Source organism: Physella acuta, unplaced genomic scaffold, assembly GCF_028476545.2.
Source record: "Physella acuta isolate Inbredline_101_S28 unplaced genomic scaffold, ASM2847654v3 ptg000464l, whole genome shotgun sequence".
Taxonomy (NCBI): Eukaryota; Metazoa; Mollusca; class Gastropoda; family Physidae; genus Physella; species Physella acuta.
In genome coordinates, this window is record NW_026731983.1 from 359,301 (window position 1) to 372,852 (window position 13,552).

The window sequence follows — 13,552 nt, forward strand, 5'->3', positions numbered from 1 at the left end:
AACAAAAAATACACAAGATGCAACAAACCAGCTGACTAAGCGTTCCAATTTTTCAAGAAAATCATAAGGTGTATTTCATGTAAATTTTCTTAAGTACACTGACGTTTTGAATATACAGGATACTATGGTGGTAGAAGTAATAATAGAAAGTGAATGTGTCATGTACAGTTTTTATTGGATAATTTTATAAAATAGGATAACCTGCGATTTGAGTTAAAATCTTAACATCCTTTAACCAACAGCAATGAAAAATGAATAATTAATTAAATTTACAGCATACTATACTGGTAAATGAATATAGATATTGTGTAGAGAGGGTGTTTACGGTCGATGGGTTACAAAGATACAAATATACATTTCCCCTTAATCGCTAATCATCTAATCGTTGCATGTGAAGCGTAGCCGCCCAATATCAAGAATTGATTTGCCCGAACACTTTCACATTCATCAATATACAATCCCAAATACTCACTTCTCTATACCTCTCCCCCTCTCTCTCTCTCTCTCTCTCTCTCTCTCTCCTTCTATCTCTATCTGCATGTCCAGAAACGAAGAGATCCATATCTTTAGCGATATATGGAGAACTTAAAGATACGTACTTTCTTTGAAAATAATATATATTAGTAGCCTATGTTACTTTAAATGTGTCGGAATTTTAGGTATTTAGTTATTTCTTTGCTTTGTCATTAATATTGTAGGACATGTAATAAAGCACACACCGTTTTGACCAACAACTATTTTATAATTTATTTTTTTAATATGTATAAATAATATAAAAAATATATAGGCGTATAATTCACGTGAAAAGCGTACCCATGGCTAGTGATATATAATACCTTTCATACTTCGTACGATTAAATACTTAAATAGTTTCAGTGCTATGAATTGATTAATTTACTTTTTGAAAAATTCGATATGCAGATATGCATAAACATTGAAGAGGGTTGCTGTTTTTCAATAACTTTGCATAAAGTGATCTAGTCAATACTAGACGTCATAACATATCTAATGCTTTACAAATCAGAGTGAACTTAAGCAGACACCTTTACAACTTTGAGAACAGACTGGTTTAGATTGGTAGCGGTCAGCAAACAGGATACGTGTTACTTTTGTATAAATACAAACACTACAGAAGCGGTAAATAATATTTTTCAAGAAATCTCAATTCAGATGAGCAATGAATTCGGTGGAGTAGTGTCCCGTGATAAAAACACAGCACGGTGCGTTTTTATTTAATGACGTTAATTTTTTCAAGAAAATCAGAAGGTTTATTTTGTGTAAATTTTCTTAAGTACACTGACGTTTTGAATATACAGGATACTATGGTGATAGAAGTAATAATAGAAATTGAATGTGTCATGTAGGCCTACAGTTTTTATTGGATAATTTTATAAAATAGGATAACCTGCGATTTGAGTTAAAATCTTAACATCCTTTAACCTAGAGCAATGAAACAGGAGTAATTAAGTAAATTAGAGCACCCTATGCTGATAAATGAATAAAGCCATTGTGTAGAAAGGGTGTTTACGGTCGATGGGTTACAAAGATACAAATATACATTTCCCCTTTAATCGCTAATCATCAAATCGTTGCATGTGAAGATAAGCCCCCAATATCAAGAATTGATTTGCCCGAACACTTTCACATTCATCTTGTTTTATACATGGCACTCTGAAAAAATCAATATGCAATGAGGCTGAAAGCCTAATATATAAAATCACAAATACTCACTTCCCTCTTTCCCTCCCCCCCTCTCTCTCTCTCTCTCTCTCTCTCTCTCTCTCTTTCTATCTTTATCTGCATGTCCAGAGCCGAAGAGATCCATATCTTTAGCGATATATGGAGAACTTTAAGAAACGTACTTTCTTTGAAAATAATATATATTGGTAGCCTATGTTACTTTAAATGTGTCGGAATTTTAGCTATTTAGTTATTTCTTTGCTTTGTCATTAATATTGTTGGGCATGTAATAAAGCACACACCGTTTTGACCAACAACTATTTTATAATTTATTTTTTTAATAAGTATAAATAAAATAAAAAATATATAGGCGTATAATTCACGTGAAAAGGGCACTACGATTAAATACTAAAATAGTTTCAGTGCTATGAATTGATTAATTTACTTTTTGAAAGATTCGATATGCATGAAAATTTATGAGGGTTGCTGTTTTTCAATAACTTTGCATAAAGGTACCTAGACAATATTCGACGTTATAACATATCTAATGCTTTACAAATCAGAGTGAACTTAAGCAGACACCTTTACAACTTTGAGAACAGACTGGTTTTCATTGGTAGCGGTCAGCAAACAGGATACGTGTTACTTTTGTATAAATACAAACACTACAGAAGCGGTAAATAATATTTTTCAAGAAATCTCAATTCAGATGAGCGATGAATTCGGTGGAGTAGTGTCCCATGATGAAAACACAACCCGGATGGGTTTTTTTTAGTGACCCCAATTACCTACACGTAATTAGTTTGGTAATTAACGGTAAGAAGTCCGGTAACTGAGCTATGACTTTCGGTTGGTGATCGTGTATTGAACACGCATCCAGGCTGTTCGATCACAAAACGTGTACACGTGCTAATAGCCTTTCCCGTGCAGCACACATATACCGTTTGATAGAACATACAATCTTGTATCATACATGATAGCACATAAACAAAACTATTAAAAAATAAAACTAATTAACATAGAGAAATCGTGATAGCTGAAAGAAAAATTTCTTTAAGTTTTTAAATACGGCAGTGCTTTTAGCATCAATAAATTAGCTCAAGATATAGCATATGCGACAAATTGATTACATTTATTTGTGAATAGCTTTTAGTTCATACACCAAGGTGATCTAAATAACAAAAAGCTGTAAGGTAAATTGACATTCGTAGCATCTGTCTTTCTACGGTTTAAAACTACAAAGTGTAAGTTCTACAATTGAATTTCAGTCAACTTGACAGCGATATAATATGAGCATCACTATGTAGGCCTATAGTGAAAGGTCATAGGATTAATGTTAAAACTTCTGCAAGCAAGGTATATCTATACTTTACACAGTGCAGAATAAAGCCACTCGTCCGTACCAAATAAACTGATGATCAACATTAACTGGAAACCAAGGCAAAACTAAATGTATAATATAGTTCAATGGCGTCACTAGGACGGGTGTCATCTAATGCGCTGAGGGTGTCACCCCATCCAGTAATTGAAGGTGTCACCCCATGCAGTAACTGAGGGCGTCACCCCATGCATTAACTGAGGGTGTCACCCCATACAGTAACTGAGGGTGTCACCCCATGCAGTAACTAAGGGTGTCACACCCCACCATCCTCTGAAATTTTGAATTTTCGACCCAATGTCACCTCTCTACCCTAGTATTTTATAATATATTTCGATGTGGTATCACCCCTAAATGGTGTCACTCCCTAAATGGTGTCACCCCCTAAATTTTTTCACCACCTGCACTCACCCTGTGACGCTACTGTTACGACTCCGCATACACTGCTGGTCTGTGCTTGATTACCTTATATCCGCTATAGTGATACCAACAATCACTTCCTTGCCGTGCTACATTTTTGACCAAGCTCCTTTCAACGAGTGCTTTTATTTGTAAATTAAGCAAAACTTTATATTATATTTTTTTTCCATACAAATATTTCTTAGCACCAAAAGCTCTCTCAACTTTTGTCAGTTTCCTGCAATATTCCTGGCAGTCCCCCATAACAGTCCTCCATCTGCCAGCTGCTTCCCCGCCGTGCGCCTCCACGTCTACCCTGGCTCGCCAAACAAATCAAAACAGGAGACCTCAAGTAAAAAGAAAGAAGGGAAGGCCAAGGGTAGAAGATTTAATTAACATAAATCTATCGTTCGATTTAAATACAATCGTCGACTGACAAAGTTACAACGTTATACTTTACTCTCAGTTTTATTTTTTACATTTTCGAAAAAAAAAATAATCGTTGTATATTATAAAATCTGCAGCTCCTAAATTGAATTATATCAATTTTGCCCTATTCATTATGCCTTCTTATCTAATATTTTAAAATTATTTTGCATATATTATAATTTATTATCTCAATATAATTACTGTTCTGTGAATCCACGCCCAAGCATAAAACAATATATTGTCCATTTGTCTGAGGTAATCCACATTTAGTCTGATCCACATCAGCAAGGTGACGAATATGGTTGGTATTGTCACTGACTAACTACAGTAGATCTCACAACAACAGATTTTTATTTCTTACAGCATTGGCTCACCTTGTCTTCCCACACGCCAATACTAATCTTATTTATCACATTAAAGCTCGTATGTTTTCAACATACTATTACAAGTTGTTTCAACAATGGATTTTTGTCCAAGGTATTTTGGATGGAGATTGCAAGTAAAAATGTTTGTTTAAACCAGTAGTTCTCAAACTTTTTGGAGGTACCAAACCCCACCAGTTTCAAATTCTCATTCACCGAACTCTTTATCGTCCGGACTGACAAATCCCAATCGCAAATCATGAGTCGTGTGTGTGTTTTGACCTCTTCCGGATCCCTGAAACTGACTCACTGAATCCTCCTAATTCAATCCTTCCCCCCTATAGGTACTAAAGCTATAGTCCACTTAAACGGTCATTTATCTTTCTCACCCTTTCTTTCACCGTCACATTCAATTCAATACAACAATTAACTACACTAACATTCTCTTTGTGTTAAAAAAATATTTTAGTTGCATTTTTATTTCATTTTATTATAGGTTTAAAAAAAATTGTTAAATCGTTTTGAAGGTTAAACAGGGCGATCTAAAAGTAAAAATCAAATATGTATGAGTATTAAATATATATATATATATATATATATATATATATATATATATATATATATATATATATATATATATATATATATATATATATATATATATATATATATATGTCTATATATATATATATATATATACATATATATATATATATATACATTTATACATAAATACACACATAATAATATGCCTATATATATATAGGTATTTATTTATATGTATATATAAAATATTCGATTGCAAATTGAGTTGTTAATTAAAATGGTTCCGTCGCTGCATTGTTTATTGCAAAACATTTGAACATCTGTTACAAAAAGCAAAAAATAAAATACTTAAAAAAAACTTTTTAAAAAACCACGTTTTTCTTGTAGACTAAAAAGTAGAAAATAACTATTTACATACATTTGATGACAAAAAACGTGGGTACGTTCACCATCAAATTTCCCGACCCATCTGCCCGACCCACGTTTTTTGTCATCAAATGTATGTAAATAGTTATTTTCTACTTTTTAGTCTACAAGAAAAACGTGGTTTTTTAAAAAGTTTTTTTTAAGTATTTTATTTTCTCCTTTTTAGTCCGTTGCTACACATGAAAAACGTGGTTTTTAAAAAAGTGTTTATAAATACACGGACTAAAAATCTTGAGCGACCAGGATTCGAACCTGGGTTGTCGCGGCCACAACGCGAAGTACTAACAACTATACGATCACGGCCAGCGCGCTCACATCGTTTGGGGCCGAAGTAACTGTGTCATTAGGACTCCAGTCTTGTCGGTATCTTTAGAAATCATGTCCTCAATTTTATGGTCCTTGGGGCGTAATTAAATTAAGCTAATTACGGTCACTAATTGCTAGTTTTTATGATTGCATCTGAAATTGTTAGGCGAAAGTAGCATGCATGCCAAATTTCAGGTCTCTAGAGCAATCAGAAGTGGGCTAATTTTCGATGTCAATTTTAACAACAAACATCCAAACAAACAAACGCGAAGCTGAGTTAAGAAAAACGTTTTAAAAAATAATTAGCTTTTCGTGTCAAAGACGAACTTAAAGAATTTTCGGAAATTTTTGCAGGCAGTGCTAAATGTTTTTTTCAATACCCCTTTGCCATGGCTGCCTCCAGCTCGATTTAGATTGTGGTAATCGTAGGTGACGTCTGGATTAACAAACTCCCACTGGTTGTCAAACAGCTGGTTACAATGTGCAGGGATCGATGTATGCGCCCCAAGCTGTCCATGGCTGGGGGCCCCATAGTGTCCTTGGCTATGGGCCACATACTGTACTTGGCTGGGGGCCACATACTGTCCTTGGCTGGGGGCCACATACTGTCCTTGGCTATGGACCACATACTGTACTTGGCTGGGGGCTCCATGCTGTCCTTGGCTGGGGGCCCAATACTGTCCATGGCTGGGGGCTCCATACTGTCTTTGGCTTTGGGCCACATACTGTACTTGGCTGGGGGCCCCTTGATATCCTGGGCTGTAAGCACCGTAGCTGTTATTACCATCGTGAGCCACCTTTGGATAAACTAGAGGCGAGGTAGCATTCAGCGGGTCAGTAAATGATCCTGAAATCCGGATGTTGTGATTTATTGGGGTCCTAGCCAATGTCTCTTGATTGGGTGCTGATCTCGGCTTATTTAATTCGATCGTCTGTTGGTGCAGTCTTAATTTGGTGCTGATCTGAATCTCCAAGACTTTCACTTGACCGGTCAGAGACTCAGTGGTCGGTGATTGCCCACATGCATCGATCAGTGCCTCGTTGTATTTGACCAGTTGATCCAACAACGACTGAAGACTTGCTACGTATACGTCTGGGTCAGACTTTTGTCTGCCTTCTGCCTGTGTCATTTGCTCTCTAATGCCACTGAGAAACTTGGACGTTTTATCTTGTAGTTCTGGTAGTGTAGTCTCCAGTAGCATGCTCTGTCTTTCTGCTTCAGCATTCGTGAATTCTTCCAAAGAGTATCTTTTTCCAGGCCTAACCAGGGACATGAGTTTGTTAACTTGCGTGTTTCTGACATCTTGATCCTTTGTTCTGTTATTAAACAACACACACCCGTAGTCGCATTCTTTAAAGACTTCTGCCAGATCCCCACCCTGCTTTCTGCACCAACTGTCAAAAGTCATTTTCTCATCGTCTTCAGCATCCATCATCTCGTTTTCAAAATCATCGCCGTGAGTGAGGACACAAATCCCGTAGTTCTTGAAGACCTCCCTGCCAAAGATGGCCTTGATCACTTTGATGGCATCGCTCTCCTGTTGCGTGAATCGGCAGCCGAACTTGAGCACGATGAGGAGAGCCGTGAAGCTGTAGCTGGTCAGCTCTAGCGCCTGCTCCACTGTGTCAATGACCATCTCGAGGTTCTCACGTTTGCTCTTCTCCGTGTCGTTGACGCCTGGCCCGTCCACGACATTGACCGTCAGTCCGTTGATTGTTGTCGTCTGTTTCTCAATGGCCGTGGTCACTGAAGACATGCTTGGTGTAGACTTGAAGGCCTGACGTCCCAGTATAGAGTTACCTGTGGCACTTTTGCCGTTGCCAGTTTTGCCGATCAGTAGCAAGTCGATGGTTTTCTCATCGTCCACAGCTGGTGTGGACTTTACTTCCGAGGCTGATAATTTCCCAGCCTCCTCAGCTGTTCTTATCTAGATAGAGAGAATACATGTAGTAAACTATTTACATATAGGAACATTTCTCTCATTACATTAATACATTTTTGTAACAAAAAATCTTTCGACAAAAACAAAAATTAACAAAACTTTTCATACATTTTATATAAATAAAAATTAATTAATTAATTAATAATACTAAGTTAAATAATTGTATAATCATAAGCTTGTTTGTATAAAAATACATTTGGTCTTTTTAAGCATTATAAAAATGTTGTAACAACGTTTTAAATATGAAAGAAATCTTGTGATACCTTTTTGTTGCTTGATTCTAGTTCTTTAACATTTTCGTGTCTTGCAGAAATTTGATTAGAACTTTCAAACCTTGCCTGCCCACTGCCCACTCTACTTTGGCCAGAAGATTTTACCTCAACAGTTTTACCTAGTAAACGGCCAGGGGCTGCCTGCTCAGCTATTTCTTTAATTTTATTTTTCAAATCCTCAATTATTTGTTCATCTACCCCCTGTCTTTTGATTTGAGACAGAAGCGCATTTAGTGAAGAAAGTGTTGTCTCAGTGAGTGAAATGATTCCATTACAATACTCAGAGATCACAGTTTTTATTTTTGACTCCAGTTCTGAGGACCGAACATCTTTGTTGCTGCCTTTTGGTGTTGAAAACTCCTTTTCAGTCTCCAGCATTTCCCAGTCCCCAAGGAGAGGTTCTTGTTTGTCTCTGGATTTGACCGCAAGATTTATCTTGGATTTTATTTCCATCCCTAAAGTATCAACCTCCGTGTTGAGATTAACACCAGCTTGGAATTTGTCACCGAGATTTCCAGTGATGTATTTCTTAAGTTCCTCTAGACTTTTGGCGAATTTTTGTAACGTTGAAACGTCGTCAGGTTTAACTACTTTAAGTTTTTGTCTAATTTCTTCCAAACGTTGACGCGTTTTCTGTTCCACTTCCGGTTGATTTTTCATAGCTGTAAGAACAGAACGACCTTCACTGGCTTCTATGTAATCTTTGTGAGTGTAGTTAAACTTTAACTTTTTGACTTGCTGGAGAAGTCTTTCCACCTGGTCCACCTTTTGTTTTTCTACCTTTGTTCTGTTGTTGAACAACACGACCCTGTGTCCACACTCCTCATACAAATCTTTTATCCCCTGGTGTTGGGCGGCCACCCAGTCCTCAATGGCTGAGTACTTCTCATCGTCTGAGTCTTCCATCTGATGCTCAAAGTCATCTCCGTGTGTGAATACACAGACGCCAAACTTCTTGAAGACATCTTGTCCAAATATTGTTCTGGCAGCCTCTAAGACTACACGTTCCTCCTCAGTAAACCGCTGACCGAACTTGATCACTATCAGAAAGGCTGAGAAACTTTGTGTGAATGTAAAACACTGCTCTACAGGCCTGCAGTCGCTTGTTTTAAAACAGTTGACAATGTCCAGACCATCGATGACCTGCAACTGTTTCCCTTGGAACTCAGAACTTTCAAGTCTAGGCACGCTAGCTGTGGGCGTATTGTTAACGTTCGCATCAAACACACGTTTACCCACAATACTGTTAGCAGTAGAACTTTTGCCGTTTCCTGCTTTGCCTATGATCACGAAAGTATAACCCATTTTGGTATCCGTTGCCATGATTTAAAGAGAATTGTAATCTAGTTGTTTCTGTGGAAAAATAACAGTCGTCTAGTATTGTTTAAAACATACAAAGTTTATCAAGCAATATCGGAAAACATTTCTTATATATATATATATATATATATATATATATATATATATATATATATATATATATATATATATATAGACACACACACACACTCACACACACATATATATATATATATATATATATATATATAGACACACACACACACTCACACACACATATATATATATATATATATATATATATATATATATATATATATATATATATATATATATATATATATGTATATATATATATATATGTATATATATATATATATATATATATATATATATATATATATATATATATATATATATATATATATATATATATATGACTAAGTGACATATAGACATATTTCCATAACCTAGCTTGTGTTGTAAGCAAATGGGCAGTTAACTTAATAAACAAACACATGTGTATACTTACGACGAAGTACCCAGTATTCTAATGATTATCAGTGTTGAATGTACACAAATCTGCCTCGCATAGCCCTTATAGAGGAGACTAGTCTTGTGACAAGTTAGTCAGACAACCTCTAGTGAATGACGTGTTGGTTGGTTTTCCTGAAAACTCCGGTCAACGTACAGCGGATATAATACGAGAGAGAAAACGAAATCGGGAAATCCCAAGATTTTTACGAGCTGTGCTAATGGCCGCGGGACTGTGAGTGTGCGGGGGTGCGCTGGCTGTTGCAATCAGTAGGAGTGTGACCTACTTATCGATACGTTTTAAAGTAAACAAAAATAACTCGTGATAGCTGTGACGAACCATTAGACATTTCGTAATTACATTTGTTTTTTAATTATTAAAACACAGCTACCTAAGACCAAGTTGAAAACAAAACTATAGTGACTCGTATATATACTTTAGTACTAAAATTTAAATAGGTTTTAAATAATTAAACTACAGATTAGATTTTCATAACATTTTTTCAAGTACCTAATACAATCAGCTGTACGTGCGCATTCACTAAACACGTCTTAAAAAGAAAAATACGTGATTTTTTTATTTTTATTTTAAAACATTGGTATTCCCTCTTTTATTTTTCACTAAATAATCCCCTACACTTAGTCAGGCTCTATGTGTAAGAGTTGTTCATGTGGAACAAAGTTCTGTACATATAGTGTGTGTGTGTGTGTGTCGTCAATATGATATAGTTAGAGTGTGTGACTGAGTGAGGTAGATGTGTATATTGTTGTTGTATGGGGGTGAATGATTTCAGAAAGGGAAGCTACTCGGTCGATTGTCCAATAGACTATTGTTGAGCTTTATGTAAGGGCAATGTAGGGGATAGAAGAGGAAGCAGAGGCCAACATATTGGACTTCGATGCAGTTTATATTAAGGTTTGCAACTATTTAGCTGCACTTGTTTAAGTTAATTCTCGTTAAATTCCTTCACAGGTTGTGTTGGTAACACCATAGCTACCCAACACACAAACACAGCTATCTAACACACACACACACACAGCTACTCAACACACAAACACAGCTATCTAACACACAAACACAGCTATCTAACACACAAACACAGCTATCTAACACAGCAACACACACACACATCTAACCAACACACAAACACAGCTATCTAACACACCAACACAAACACAGCTACCAAACACACAAACACAGCTACCTAACACACAAACACAGCTATCTAACACACACACACAGCTATCTAACACACAAACACAGCTATCTAACACAGCAACACACACACACATCTACCCAACACACAAACACAGCTATCTAACACACCAACACACACACAGCTACCAAACACACAAACACAGCTACTCAACACACAAACACAGCTATCTAACACACAAACACAGCTATCTAACACACAAACACAGCTATCTAACACAGCAACACACACACACATCTACCCAACACACAAACACAGCTAACACACCAACACACACACAGCTACCAAACACACAAACACAGCTACCTAACACACAAACACAGCTATCTAACACAAACACACACACACCAATACACACACCAACAGACTTACCTAACACACCATCACATTTACCGTGATATCAGTTATAAATAGTATTCAAACTACACACTAAAGTTTTTTTTTTTCGTTCCAGTTTTCCAAAATTTAAATGGCTAAAGATTTGTTTTAATGCAAAATCCATTGAGGAATTCCCCTCCCCCCCCCCCCCCCCCTTAGACATTCCAGATTCAAAAGTGATACATATTTCTCCTACAAATAAATGTAACCCTCATTCTCGTGAAAGGGTATAATAAGATAACGTTTCTTTAATTAGTCTTTTTTACTCTTTTTAAAAAACCAGGCAGCTAGACATGATATTTACATTGTTACCCCCCCCCCCCCCCAAACATGACAGTTCGAGATCAGAGACTGAGTCCCGATGACGTCAATGTGTCCAACAGGTCTTGCTGGCTAGTTGACTCTCGTGAAAGTAATGGCGGCTGTGTAAATAACTGACCACACTATCTAGATATGGCGGCTGTGTAAATAACTGACCACACTATCCCTAGTAATGGCGGTTGTGTAAATAACTGACCACACTATCCCTAGTAATGGCGGCTGTGTAAATAACTGACCACACTATCCCTAGTTATATCGGCTGTGTAAATAACTGACCACACTATCCCTAGTTATGTCGGCTGTGTAAATAACTGACCACACTATCCCTAGTTATGTCGGCTGTGTAAATAACTGACCACACTTTCCCTAGATATGGCGGCTGTGTAAATAACTGACCACACTATCCCTAGTTATGTCGGCTGTGTAAATAACTGACCACACTATACCTAGTAATGGTGGCTGTGTAAATAACTGACCACACTAACCCTAGATATGTCGGCTGTGTAAATAACTGACCACACTATCCCTAGTAATGGCGGCTGTGTAAATAACTGACCACACTATCCCTAGTTATATCGGCGGTGTAAATAACTGACCACACTATCCCTAGATATGTCGGCTGTGTAAATAACTGACCACACTATACCTAGTAATGGTGGCTGTGTAAATAACTGACCACACTAACCCTAGTTATATCGGCTGTGTAAATAACTGACCACACTATCCCTAGTAATGGCGGCTGTGTAAATAACTGACCACACTATCCCTAGTTATGTCGGCTGTGTAAATAACTGACCACACTATCCCTAGATATGGCGGCTGTGTAAATAACTGACCACACTATCCCTAGATATGTCGGCTGTGTAAATAACTGACCACACTATACCTAGTAATGGCGGCTGTGTAAATAACTGACCACACTATCCCTATTTATATCGGCTCTGTAAATAACTGACCACACTATCCCTAGTAATGGCGGCTGTGTAAATAACTGACCACACTATCCCTAGTTATGTCGGCTGTGTAAATAACTGACCACACTATCCCTAAATATGTCGCTGTGTAAATTAACTGACCACACTATCCCTAGTTATGGCCGCTGTGTAAATAACTGACCACACTATCCCTAGTTATATCGGCGGTGTAAATAACTGACCACACTATCCCTAGATATATCGGCGGTGTAAATAACTGACCACACTATCCCTAGATATGGCGGCTGTGTAAATAGCTGACCACACTATCCTTAGTTATGGCCGCTGTGTAAATAACTGACCACACTATCCCTAGTTATATCGGCGGTGTAAATAACTGACCACACTATCCCTAGATATATCGGCGGTGTAAATAACTGACCACACTATCCCTAGATATGGCGGCTGTGTAAATAACTGACCACACTATCCCTAGATATGGCGGCTGTGTAAATAACTGACCACACTATCCCTAGATATGGCGGCTGTGTAAATAACTGACCAAACTATCCCTAGTTGTGTCGGCTGTGTAAATAACTGACCACACTATCCCTAGATATGGCGGCTGTGTAAATAACTGACCACACTATCCCTAGATATGGCGGCTGTGTAAATAGCTGACCACACTATCCCTAGTTATGGCCGCTGTGTAAATAACTGACCACACTATCCCTAATTATATCGGCGGTGTAAATAACTGACCACACTATCCCTAGATATATCGGCGGTGTAAATAACTGACCACACTATCCCTAGATATGGCGGCTGTGTAAATAAATGACCACACTATCCCTAGATATGGCGGCTGTGTAAATAACTGACCAAACTATCCCTAGTTGTGTCGGCTATGTAAATAACTGACCACACTATCCCTAGATATGGCGGCTGTGTAAATAACTGACCACACTATCCCTAATTATGGCGGCTGTGTAAATAACTGACCACACTATCACTAGTTATGTCGGCTGTGTAAATAACTGACCACACTATCCCTAGATATGTCGCTGTGTAAATTAACTGACCACACTATCCCTAGTTATGGCGGCTGTGTAAATAACTGACCAAACTATCCCTAGTTGTGTCGGCTG

At 37.4% G+C, this 13,552-nt stretch overlaps 1 protein-coding gene across 1 annotated transcript; it reads right to left on the minus strand.

Annotated features, from left to right (window-relative positions):
• Positions 1-5,375: 5,375 nt before the first annotated feature.
• Positions 5,376-9,723, minus strand: LOC131943663 (GTPase IMAP family member 8-like). The gene is made up of 3 exons (XM_059303870.1): positions 9,573-9,723; positions 7,733-9,094; positions 5,376-7,454 (listed from the first exon to the last, which is right to left on the minus strand). The coding sequence occupies exons 2-3, from the start codon at positions 9,062-9,064 to the stop codon at positions 5,829-5,831; spliced, it is 2,958 nt and encodes a 985-aa protein (XP_059159853.1). The 5' UTR covers positions 9,065-9,094; positions 9,573-9,723; the 3' UTR covers positions 5,376-5,828.
• Positions 9,724-13,552: the final 3,829 nt, after the last annotated feature.

Excerpts from the sequence above, each read along its gene's own strand:
- LOC131943663 (XM_059303870.1), bottom strand. The coding sequence starts at position 9,064 with ATGGCAACGGATACCAAAATGGGTTATACTTTCGTGATCATAGGCAAA. Across the intron at positions 7,455-7,732 it reads TAGAATCAAGCAACAAAAAG|ATAAGAACAGCTGAGGAGGC; the intron begins GTATCACAAGAT and ends CTCTCTATCTAG.